General features: G+C 35.9%; 1 protein-coding gene across 1 annotated transcript in view; it reads left to right on the top strand.

The window, feature by feature from the left end:
- Positions 1-5,292, top strand: part of SLC16A10 (solute carrier family 16 member 10) — a 133,307-nt gene extending 128,015 nt beyond the window's left edge. Inside the window, exons 5-6 of the mRNA XM_065889053.1 lie at positions 2,490-2,718; positions 5,060-5,292. Coding sequence (XP_065745125.1) covers positions 2,490-2,718; positions 5,060-5,292 — 462 coding nt within the window. The remainder of the gene's footprint in view (positions 1-2,489; positions 2,719-5,059) is intronic.
- The last annotated feature ends 8,243 nt before the right edge of the window (positions 5,293-13,535 follow it).

The raw sequence follows: 13,535 nt of genomic DNA, 5'->3' as shown, positions 1-13,535 counted from the left end.
TAGCTTTAAATCTCTTTTTGTGTAGATGGGCAGCATCAGGGAGTCTTTTTATCAAGGTCACAGAGAGCTAGAACCCGGTCTGTCCCTCTGAGCCTTATTAGTTCTTTAAAATCTATAGGCTGCAAACCCAGTAATTACCCACCACTAAGAAATTATGCTTACGCTTTGAGGGAAATTGGATTGGAGAAAAAGATGTTTAAGTAGAACATAGAAAATCAGAATGGGAGATTATGTTCTTTAGAAAATGTGAAGTGCCAGACTTATTTTTCAAATAGCCAACTCAGAGTCTTAAACTAATTATAATTCTACCATAAAGCTATATTTTAATAATGAAGAAGAAAAATTGATTCAGCTATATAATATGTTGCTGTCAAAAAGCAACCAACTTGGAGTTTAAAACCTTTTTCAACAGTGTGTTTCTTATTGTGGGGTCAGTGGACAACTTGTGTCAAAGTCACCTGGGGAGCTTGTGAAAATCACCGTTCCCAGATCCCTGTTCCTCAGGTGATCTTGATGTGCACTAAGGTTGTGAGGGGCTGCCCTGAGGCATGCAATCAAGCTTGGTATGCCATAGACGTGCCTAGTGGGTCCTGGGAAAAACAGAGCAGATGAAGACGGTGATCCAGATGGCTGCTTTATGTGGCCTCTCCCTTCCTCCCCAGCCCCATGGTCATCGGAGGGTACCCTCTAGAAATTGTTCCACCGTTCCCTGCTACCTACTGCCCAGGCAGACCATGGGTTCCAGGCTGGCTCCATCCAGGGTTACTAAACCTCCCAGCATCATTCTCTTCATCTGTAAAATGGGGAAAACATTAGTACCCATCTCATAAAACTGTTATGAGAATCACGATCTAAAGTCCTTAGAAAAACGCCTGGCATTTCATAAACATTAAATAAATAATAGTTGCTATTATATGAATACTTTTTTAAAAAGCTGATTCTTTTTAAAACATTTCTTCCACTAATGAGTGAATGATCCAATTTTAATTAGTTCTTTGCCTAAAAAAGCTATTGAATTGGCCACTCCTTCCTTTTTTGTACCCACCATACTTTGAATATACAACAACAGCAACATCTAGAACACTTCATGTGCATTTATTTATTTACATGGTCATCTCCCCACAACCCAAGGGTAGGAACCAGGTGTTATTCACATAGCACCGTACACAGAACATAGCACAGTAGCTACCAAATGGCAGGGAAAATCAAGTGTTGGATTCTATTAATTACTCTAACGCCAAAATGAAAGTGTTCTGTGGTGCAAAATATTTCTCAGCCTTAACTCTGGGGTGCTTAAATAGGGTATATCTATGACTTAGCATCAAAAGACAATGTTTGAAAATATTCTCTGGCAATAATCGTCATTTATTTACACTGTAAACAAAACTGGATTATATAAATTAGTTCTTAGGATGTTATAGCAGAACGTGTTCACTGTTGTCACTGCATGTTATGCATCATATATTTCCTCTGACAGTCAAAATTTCATTGGAATTTGAATAATCAAAATTCAGTACACATTTATAGAATATCAAATCATAGTTACTTATTTTAATCTCTCTCACTTGATCTACCTATGCTCACCATGTCTGGAATATTAGCAGGCACTATATTCTAAATTGATTATTTAAATATCTAAAACTTACATCTCTGTATTCTCCAAACTGGAAGCTCTGTGATGTGAAGGACGGATCTGGCTGGCATATTTTCATTATGCAGAGGACTAATACCAGTAAAGTGCATATAATTTCAAGGGTAAAAATTTTAAATCATGTTTGATGAGTGAATTTGAGCTGATATTCAAAGAACAAATATGTATTGAGCAGTGCCCAGGTACAAGATCCTTAAACCTTATAACATGTAGTTCAAAGATGACTTTTGTACAGATTCTGATCTCAAAGAGCTTTCAGCCTGGAAAGAAAAGTAAGTATATAAAAATCCTTACTTTTGGGCTTCCCTGGTGTTGCAGTGGTTAAGAATCCGCCTGCCAATGCAGGGGACACGGGTTCGAGCCCTGGTCCGGGAAGATCCCACATGCCATGGAGCAGCTGAGCCCGTGTGCCACTACTACTGAGCCTGCATGCCACAACTACTGAAGCCCGCGTGCCTAGAGCCCATGCTCTGCAACAAAAGAAGCCACTGCATGAGAAGCCCACGCTCTGCAATGAAGAGTAGCCCCCGCTCGCTGCAACTAGAGAAAGCCCGTGCAACAGTGAAGACCCAATGCAGCCAAAAATAAAATAAATAAAAATAAATTTATTAAAAAAAAATCCTTACTTTCTTCTTGTCCCTTAATGGAAATATTGAGAAAGTGCTGGGGGAACTTGGGGGAGATGATTATGGGAGTTGATTATGTATATAAAATCAAGGCAAACTGGGCTGAGGAGGTGACTGACCAGTAACCACTTAAAAGTCCTAAGCCTGTTGCTCAGTAATAGTGATGTTCACTTTTCCCGAGAGCAGAGTTGACATTGTGGTGTCTGTCCTAGGTCCTGTCCTTTTTCTTCATTGGTCTGATGTCCATGATGATTCCCCTGTGCAGCCTCTTTGGGGCCCTCATTGCTGTCTGTCTCATCATGGGTCTCTTCGATGGATGCTTCATTTCCATTATGGCCCCCATTGCCTTTGAGTTAGTTGGTGCCCAGGATGTCTCACAAGCAATTGGATTTCTACTCGGATTCATGTCTATACCCATGACTGTGGGCCCACCCATTGCAGGTAAATTATATTAATTCATAGCATTTTCTACTATAGGTCCTAAGTCTCACTTATATGTTAAGTATATTATGATTTATTGGTTTCTGGTGTCTTGCTTTGTATGTGCCTTATCTATAACATTTTTAATAAGACCAGCTGTAGATGGCATGTTGGAAAAATTTGCCGATGAGTCCTCTTAATCTTACTGATATCTAAAACTCTCAGTGAAATGTATAGCAGTTAGGTTCTGGACTTTGAGCTTTCAGAGTTCCTGTATTTCACTTAGTATGTGTTTTGGAGGAATAGCAGTGTGATTTCTTTTTAGGAAGAGGTGAAGATTCTGAAAGATTTCTAAATATGTATGCTTTGTGTAACAGATCATAGCCCCCTGAAAAGTAGTTAATGAAAAATAACAGTTAGTAGAAACAACCCAAATGTCCGTCAGCAGATGAATGGATAAACAAAATGTGGTATATCCATACAGCGGAGTATTATTCATCCATAAAAAGGAATGAAGTGCTGTACTGATACATGCTACCAGGCAGATGAACCTCAAACACGTGCTAAATGAAAGAAGCCAAATACAAAAGGTCCCATATTATATGATTCTGTTTCTGTGAAATATCCAGAATAGGTAAATCCATAGAGACAGAGAACAGATTGGTGGTTGCCAGGGGATGGAGGGAAGGGAGATTAGGGAGTAACTGCATAATGGGTGTGGAGTTTTCTTTTGGTGTGATGAAAATATTTTGGAACTAGAGAGAGGTAGGTGGTGGTTGTACAACATTGTTAGTATACTAAATGCCATTAAAATGGTTAATTTTATGTTATGTGAATTTCACCTTTAGAAATCTTCTGAATGATAGTATAAAGATGTTTCACGTTCAGTATTAGTTGGGTGCCACTGTAAATTATTATAAGATTTGATAAAATTATTATAAGATTTGATAAAATTATTATAAAATTTAAATGTATGTACTGTCATCTGTGTCTGGTATCTGAGTGGCTCAGTGAAAGTTCAGTTCAATTCATTCTTATATTCAGAACCACACATATCACCAAATTTGCCAGTCGGGAATCTAGTCGTGTATCAAGCAAGCAGAACCACTACTGAGCAGACCAAATAAAAGATAAGTTCTCAAGATCACAGTCTCTTTTTAGGGAAAACCCTCCAGTCCTTCCCCTCTCCCCCAGGTAATACACTATTTTTACATCTTACAAGCTTAGTTTGTTAGGGTTTCCAAGTCCACAGCAAATTACAAGCAGCACTTTCGTAGAAACGGTGTTTGCTACTAGAAGTGACTATAACAGATCAAGAATGAAGGAGTTAACAGGAAACTTTCAAAGCAGGCAGAAGAACAGCAGGAGGTTCTGAGGGATCATAGTATTACAACCAAACATATTAATTTATGTTCATAAGGATGAAAGGTTCAGTTATATGTGGAATGTTCTGATTCAGGGGATAGGAAAAGCATATATTTAGATATGTTGTATATTTTAGGTTTCTATTTGGAATGACCATACACCTTTTTCCTTTTTTTTTTTTTGATGTTGGTACTTACCTGAACAAATCCTCAGCTGTTTACTTAGCAGAGTCAGATATTCAGTACAATGTGTTCCTAGAACATTTCAGATAACTTAGGTTATATAGTAAAAGTTTAAAACACTAAGATAACTTTTAAAATCTGGATTTGGTTAGAGAAATTAGAAATAAGGAGTATTCTGACAGTTTTTGGAAGCAGAGCCCTAGGATCTATTAGAGCACCACACATATATTCTTATATTTTCCTCCCATGTGCTGACAAACCTTAGTTTCTTTCCAAAATGTATTTAACAACCTAGTTTTTTCATCCTGACTCTTAGATTTATAATTTTTCATGATTTTGGATTATACTTTTAAGTAGTTTCATGTTATTTCATAAACAGGCCCAAGAAAGGTTTAAAACGTAGACATTTTGAGGTCTGTGTGTATGAGAGAAGTTTCAGCTTGACGGTCCGTCCACCTTCAGCTAAAACAGGACCTTTACACCATGTGTCAGAATATCCCAAACGGCCCCTGAAGGGTTTTGAGAAAGCCAAAGCTTGGTTGAAAATATTTTTTCCGTGTAATATCTTGGTAGGAAAACTCAAAGGCCTGTCACAGACTTGCAACAAGATTGAAGAAATGAGATCTTTTCCTTCCTCATATCAGAAAAGGTTTATATTTCAGACCCATTTCCTTAAAAATGTCTGATATCTGAGATGTTTGAGCTATCCTGCTGAGATGAAGATACTAGGTTGGCAGTAGGCCACCAGAGTGACTAATCTGAGACCCCAAGAGCCATACTTGTTCTCTCTTGGTGACAGTTTTTTCCCTTCCCAGGGTTACTCCGTGACAAGCTGGGCTCCTATGATGTGGCATTCTACCTCGCTGGAATCCCTCCCCTTATTGGAGGTGCTGTCCTTTGTTTTATCCCATGGATCCATAGTAAGAAGCAAAGAGAGATCAATAAAACCACTGGAGGAGAAAAGATGGAGAAAATGTTGGAGAACCAGAACTCTCTGTTGTCAAGCTCATCTGGAATCTTTAAGAAGGAATCTGACTCTGTTATTTAATAATGTCTTATATACCTCCACCAGACTGGACTTGCTTTTAGAAGTTTAAGCAAGTTTTCCTTTTATATGAATTGCAAATTTCTTATTTTTTTAATCACATCCTAGGAATAGCACAATAATTGGGAAATAGAACCTTATTACTACAAGAATCATTTTCTGCCACTGAAAGCTGTCCAATATTTCCATGAGTCTGAGGCCGGAGACTCAGACTCAATTTCATGTACAAGAAAACCTGTCTGAAAGTCAAATATTATGAGAATATGAAGCTATCTCAGTAAAAAGTAACTTCAGAAACTGTGAGCGCTATTTAGCTTATACAAATATTTAAAAATACCTCAAGCTGTATTGAAAGGGTTGCAGTTTGGTTAGGACCGGAAATATTGTTTGTTGTCTCACTTGGCGTTTTTAGTTTTGGTATCTTTGTTTTAATTTCTTCTGCTGTTTGGAAACAAAATTTAAGCCTGGATTCTAGATAATATCAGATCTACTTAAATCTCAAGTCTATGTTAAAATTGCTCGCCTGCTCTTAAATAAGCTTTGAAAGTAAGTTATTCTGATTTGCTCCAGTGTCAAGGGACCTTCTTGGAGCAGGTACTGACAAGGTGTTCAGAATCAAGGTGTGAGATGAACAGGATCATGTTCATAAGGGCAGAACAGTTCAGAAATCAGACATTTCTTCCATTTACATTTTTCCCCTTTGGATTTGCAGTGTGTTTTACTCAAGTAGCCAGAAACACCCCAGATTTCTGAATTTGTTTAAATTGTAACAATAAAGTGAAATAGAAGAATTGAAAGATATTCTGGCATTTTAACTTAGAATTTTTCTGACTTCTGATTTGTTGCTCAGTAAGACTTTGTTTAAATATCAGGTCCTAGTGCATGTCATCAAGTTGCAGTTTTAGGCACAAATGGGAAAAAAACATCTTTGTGAAGAAAATATCTATTTCTGATAAAAGAATTGCTCAAATTGGTAAAACTTTCTGACAAAAATTTGCGTTCATATGTACTTATCTTATTGTGTTCCCCTTTAACATTGCCTGTATTTTAAAAAATATTTTTATACACAGACAAAATATAAGAAGGCTATTTGAGTTCTAAAGACTTAAAATTAAAACCGAAGTCATGACGTGACCCATATTCATCTAAAAAACATCAGAACACGTCCCTGAAATTATATTTTAGTACATTTTTCTTTCTTATTTAGGTCTTTAAGTTAATAATGTGCAAAGCATATTTAAATCCTAAATACATATGTATTTTAGATCTTCCTCAAATGTAGCTTGTTCACCTGGGAAAATGCTGTTTTTATAAAGCACCTCCAGGATTCACCTGTTTCTAAAGTCTCTGTGCTGAGAGAAATGAAACCTATTATCTCCCTACTTCTCTTTTCAGCTTCGATCATTTGTGAAAGGCAAAGTCCTTCCATTCCTGTCTCTAGCTGAGGATGGAGATGCCTGGAAAGCATATGGATTTGCAATTGTTGATGGGAAAGGAGGGCAGGCAGGGGGAGGAGCAAAGTGAGGCTGTTAATTAAACATCTAGAAAACCCAATAACTTTTCCTTTTAGTATCAGCTTTCTCATCTGCAACCTTGAAGGTTCAAAGTGTAAATACTAAATATGGAATTTATTTCTAACAGAACTTTAAATAATTTTGATCTTGGAGACACTCTGCAACTTACCTACTTCCGATTCTTCCACATTTCATATTCAGGGGACTTAGATAATTTGTTTTTTGGAAGGTTCTGTTGCATTAAAAAAAAAATCTATAGTTTGACCATGCTGCCCTTTGATGTTCTTATTTTATTTAAGCTTTTACAAAATGACTTAGAAATGATAATGTAATACATTATTAGTTTCTTCATTTATTCATGCCCAGTTATATAAAACATTATTTCCTCATTATTATCAGTGCTTTTGAAATTAGCAAAACCATACAACTAAGTACAATCATCGAACCTGCCATTATTTTTATTTTTCCTACAGTTTCAGTACAAACTCCTGACTACCTCCCAATTTTACAGAAAGACTAGATCTAAAATAGAAAATTTATTTTGTAAAGACCTCCAAAATGTTTTTCCTTTCAAAATGTTGCTGATTTTAGGGGAAGAAAAGTAATAATCTGAAACTCAAAGACTTGATCTTGCTTATTTTCCATGATAAAAGAGCAACATGACAAGTACTTATAATAAAACTTAGATCTCAGAATATTGTGTTTGTGTATAATATTATACATATGTTAGTTTTCAGTCTAATGGAATGAATCAAACAGGATCTACAACACTGAAAAGGCTCCACTAACATAGACTCTTATGGGGAGTTCTGTGCTGTAATAATATAAAGTTAAAAAGTATGAAAGGTAAGATGCTAAATTCCATAAAATGCATATTTAGTAATATGTTTGGTACAAATAGTTATAAACATCTAACATATATACTAAGAAAATAAAAAATATTAATATTCACAAAGATTTGTTTTAGACCAAGAAATATTACTTTAATATTTCAAAGTAAAGTAAATCTTTCAAAGTAAATCCTTTCTAATTTCTGAACAGAGTGTTACTATTGCAGTAAAGTGACCTGATGGGCCTACATTTTTTTTTGTTCAATCCAAGACACTTGTTTAAAAGAATAGATACAAACTGTCACTTTGCTGTACAGCAGAAATTCACACAATGTTATAATACAAGTTTTTTGTAAATACAATAAAAGTTTTTTGTAAAAAAAATAAAAAATAAAAATAAAATACCTTTGTTTAGCTCACAGGAAACATCCTGACCAGGCCCACCAGTGAATGACTGCAGGGAGGAAGAAATTAACACATCCCCTCCGGAGGCTGAACAGAACCAGGAAATGTTTGACTTTACTCCCTCCCCTTTTAGTATAAAAGAAGCCTGAATTCTAACTCAGGCTCAATGGTTCTTGGGACACGAGTCCACCATCTTCTTGTTCGGCTGGCTTTCTGAATAAAGTTGCTATTCCTTGCCCACTCCCCACCCCCAAAAAGGAATAGATACAGAACTCTACTTTCTCATCTCATCCTCCTAATTCTGATAGGACTAAGCGAACTCAAAAGGTTCTGGCATTTGAGGCCAACAATAGCATAAGAAGAGGAGCAACTTTACAGAAAGGCTGGATTGGGTATTGTAACAGATGCCCAAGGATCTTACAGAAACATTCTGGTTAAATTTTATTGCAGTAGGGCTTCCCTGGTAGCGCAGTGGTTGAGAGTCCGCCTGCCGATGCAGGGGACACGGGTTCGTGCCCCAGTCCGGGAAGATCCCACGTGCCACGGAGCGGCTGGGCCCGTGAGCCGTGGCCGTTGAGCCTGCGGGTCCGGAGCCTGTGCTCCACAACGGGAGAGGCCACAACAGTGAGAGGCCCACGTACAGCAAAAAAAAAAAAAATTTATTGCAGTAGACATTGCTGGGATGCATCCATTTAAGTAATAATAAACCACCCAGATTATTGATACTATATTCAAAATTTATAAATCTCTTTGATCACGGTTGTAATGCTTCGTCTATAGCCCTACTACAAGATGTGTAATTTACACTGAAAACTGCATAGTGCTTGCATTAAGCTTCAAATTCTATTCATAAATAGAAACAGGACTTCATTTGCATTTCATGATCATGCATTATCTGTTTATACATGTTTGCAGACCCATGGGCTCTGCCCAAGTATGGAAAAAAAAATAATTCTATTAGCTTCAACTTCCCACTTTTAAAGTCAATGTACACTTGGTTGTAAAGTAAACATGTTTACTTCCGGTAATTATACTCCTTTTAACTGCACTTAAGAACATTCTAATTTGTGCTATTGTTATTTGTAAGCTGTCCCATGTCCAGATAACTCTTGATGTTAAATAAGACTGAATAGAAAATGTGGTATGAGATTTGAGGTAGGCAAGCTATAGCATGGGTGCCTCTGAGGACTTCCTGGTGATGGTAAACTTTCAGACCCTTTAGTATGCCTCTTTTTATATTATCTTTATCATTTTTCCCTTTACTTCCCCACATCCTTCAAAAACCTGCTGAAAAGTCCATTAATATCCTTGCTTAGTGCTACTGGTTGCTTAGCTGCACTGCTTACCAGTCCCTATGATTTCAGAGGATGGAACTCCATCCAATTTTGTGTAACCTGGAGAATGGCTTGCTCTTAACTTTCAACTTAGAGTTCTAATGATACACCGAAAAAAATTTTAATTACATGATTAAAACTGGGAGGGGTAATAAGTTTCATATAATTGTCATCTTTTGTGCTAACATATAAAACTTTAAATGTTTAAGGTAAATACTTTGAGAGAAAAGATTGTCAAGTTCTTAATATAAATATTTTCAGAGAGCTCACTTTTTAACTTTGATTTTCATATTCCATTAAAGTTTTGCTAAATCATAGTCCTGAAAGCACATCATGGAGGATGCCTTAGAATGTAGTGGGCCTCTGGGATGCAGTTCCTAATGAACCTGCCTTAGGCTGGGTTACACTTTACAGTGAATGGTATTAAGAGTAACTTCCCAGAGTCTAGAGATACAAGTGAAAAGTATAAGCTAATGAAGTCCGTAGTTTTTAAATATGTGAATAATTTATATAAGTATTTAAAACTCTGTGGGAAATTTCTAACTGAAAACTTCATTGTAGCTGGCAAAGAAGGAGCAAAGAATAATAAGGTGGAGAACAGGCACACACAGCTCCCAGGTTCACTGTAATGGGATAGCCACAGCCATATTTTATCACTTTATTTGTTGGCAGAGACTAATGCTTTGTTTTATAAATATACTACAAGTGATAGGCTACAGTTTTCAAGAATAAAGGGCCAAATGCCCATAGCTAAATATGAAACCTGAACATAACTTAGAATCATAATTCCTGATAAATACGGATTTTATCAGATAACTCCTTATGACCCATGAAACAATTCACTGTCACATCTTTGAATCACCCAAGCCTTGATATTTGGGACATAGTAGTCTATTTAGCTTGTCCTTTTAAAAATTAATTTTGGGGGACTCCCCTGGCGGTCCGGTGGTTAAGACTCTGCACACCAATGCAGGGGGCGTGGGTTCGATCCCTGGTCAGGAAACTAAGATTGCGCATGCCGCCTGGCACGGCCAAAAAAAAAAATTAATTTTTTTTAAAGTAAACATTAATCATCTTGGCCTCTATACATTCAAGGAAATTCTCCATGGTACTATTTTTTTTGACAGATATAAAATAGGAGGCTACCTCACTTATGAAACAAGCTTTCAATCTTTTATTAGTATGTTGGAAAGACAGTGGGAATGAAATAAAACCTTTCTAAGTGCTCATGACACTCACTTGATGATGGCAGTCCACCTACCTCAGCTTTCAGTGTCTGACTAAAAATCCAGCTTAATTCTTGCCTTGTCAGTGAGTTAATGGTGATTCTGGGATTAAAAGGCAAGGGAATACAAGATGTTAAGGGGGTCGAAATATCGATAAAATTTAAGTGTCTTTCTCTGATAAATGGATTTAAAAGGAACAAAAATGGAGTATTAACTATTGTGGCCTGTGGATAATCTGAAAAAGGAAAAAAGTGAAGAAATTTATAATCTATATATAATAATGAACACTTACTAATATGCTTCACCAGTGGCTTTTCAAAGTACACTGGCAGCTTGATGATGAGGTCGTTTTCATCTGTTTTCTTTGGCAGGAAGATGGATGATCACTGACAAAAGATTGTATGCTGTGCTTTAACCTTACAGCTTACATGTTAAACAACTCCTGTAAGAGGCACCCCTTTCCTAGTGGAACAGGGACCGTGGCAATGAATTTTTGTCTTGCTGGAGTTATCGAAAATGCTACCATTGAGTGTGGCAATAGTGTAGGAGTTAACCCACAAGTTCCCAATCTAAAGATGTTTCTAGCCTTTCTATATGGGTGCTGTAAGAATATTTTGGAGTTGAATGTCACTAAGCATGTATGTGATATCACTATCAATATAAAACAACATTTAGAAATCAAATCATATCTGTGACACTATTTTGGAGCCTCTGATATATGATTTTTATTCTTCATCAGATAATACTTTTCAGTATCTGTCAGTTATTAGAAGAGTCCATTTGTTAAATATGTGTGTAAACACATAAACCTTTTCTACTGTTATCTTCACCAAATGTAATCTTCTATAGTATGTTCTAAAATGCTAGACAGTAATGGGTCAACATATCTTTTGTAATTTAGCCTATATTGGAATATTATTTCAGGGACCCAGGGTTTGTTATCAAGAGTGCTGTATTTTGACCTGAGGCTATGAACTGACTGTATTTGGTGCCTTTTTTTCCTACCAGAGAAAGATCAGATCAAGATTGGTGCTAAATTTCATATTCCTTGCAAAATTATTTTTTTCTTTTTAAATATATATGTCAATAAGAAATGTGTAGATCTAGCAGTATTATGCATGTTGCATTTTGTATATATGAGGAGAAAAACCTCCTATAAAACAATTACTAAGTTCAAAATCTACTTAGAGGTATGCAATTTTTGTTAACACAGAAGGCGTTCAGTATGAAAGTCAAAAAATGATCACCAAATGAAAACTTAATGATGAACACAGCCCCCCAACATAATGCCTTTAAAGAAAAATCCCTGGTCAATGTTTCTAGCATAGTTAGCTGTTCAAAGTATTCTGTGACTCGGAGGGTATATGAAAAAAATGTTATGTATATTTTATTATACATATAGCTATATATACAAAATAGTTTTCTATTGAGCTTGTTTAAGTAGATATTTTAAGCTATTTTTCAGGCTAAGATTAGAGTTTTGGGAGTCATCAATCTTAAAACTTGGACAATGAGTTACTTTTTTAAAAAAATGACACAAAGTATCACTGTTCATCTTTCAGATTTAACATAAAGAAATTAGAAAGGACTGTGTCTGGGTCAGTGTCAGCAAATCTCAGACCTATGATTATCAAGGGCTCTCAGCATCATGGTCGTGGCTGACTGTGTGACACGCACCTAAAACTCTACCCCAAATTCCACGTGGGTCTCTGAATCCTAATGTACCTGTAAGTAGTATTCACAGGAAGTGGGGACCACAGGTTTTTATTTAACCTTGCTGTCTTTATAGACTTTGCCTTAACTCTATTTTGTGAAGATTTTAAAAATATACATTAGGAAAATAATACACACTATCATTTTCCTAATTAGGAAAACCAGACATTTAGAATCTACTGGAGCGTACTGGATTCTCTGTTAACTAATGATAATTCCATTCTACTGTTAACATTAGTTGTATGTGGAAGGGAGAACGGGGACTTGTTAATCTGAAGTTACAGGGGGAAGATAAATTGGGAGATTGGGATTGACATATCACACTATATATAAAATAGATAACTAATAAGGACCTACTGTACAGGACAGGGAACTCAATACTCTGTAATGACCTATATGGGAAAAGAGTCTAAAAACAAAGAGTGGATATATGTATACGTATAACTGATTTACTTTGCTGTACAGCAGAAACTAACACAACATTGTAAATCAACTATACTCCAATAAAAATTTTTTAAAAACCTAAATTTAAAATTTTAAAAAAATTTAAAAAAAAACTAAAGGGATGAAATATCCCTTTAGTAATAACTTCTCATGTAATTGTTAAAATATTGTGGTTTGAGAAATGTAAGCTTATAAAGGCATTGCCCAATGCTTGATTAATTTGCATTTTGTTCTCCTACGAGTTTATTTTAGCCTGAAAGTTATAGCTATGACAAACTGAACCCTGCAGTATTACTGAGAGAGAGCTTGGATATTTAAACTATCTCCTAGTATAACATGATATTTTTAATGTCAACTTGTTTTATTTTAATGTTTACCTGGAAAGTAATTTTTAAATTAGCTTGCATATTTTCAAAGTTAGATGTTTTATTTTAGACATCAAAACCAAGTTGTTCCAAGTGCACGCTGCACACTGCAGTGAGTCTGCTTCTCTACCTACCTACACAGGATGCCATTTTTGGCACAGTGGTTGTTTCAATATAGATCACTATGTGAAATGATTATGCTGGGTTTGATCAGTGTGCAGTATTTTAGTACTTGCCTTATGTTTCTTTTTAAAGAGTATGATTTATAACTGATTTTTTTATAACGTGCAATTTAATACAGATAACCGAAACCTTTTTAATGAAAAGTGCTTTGTAATCATTTGGAGGATAAGATCATTTTACTGTGGAACAATGTGATGTTCTCAGTAAATACAATAAAAAACTTTTAGCAAAT

Source organism: Phocoena phocoena, chromosome 12 (assembly GCF_963924675.1).
Source record: "Phocoena phocoena chromosome 12, mPhoPho1.1, whole genome shotgun sequence".
NCBI lineage: Eukaryota > Metazoa > Chordata > Mammalia > Artiodactyla > Phocoenidae > Phocoena > Phocoena phocoena.
This window is presented reverse-complemented; position numbering and strand designations above follow the sequence as displayed.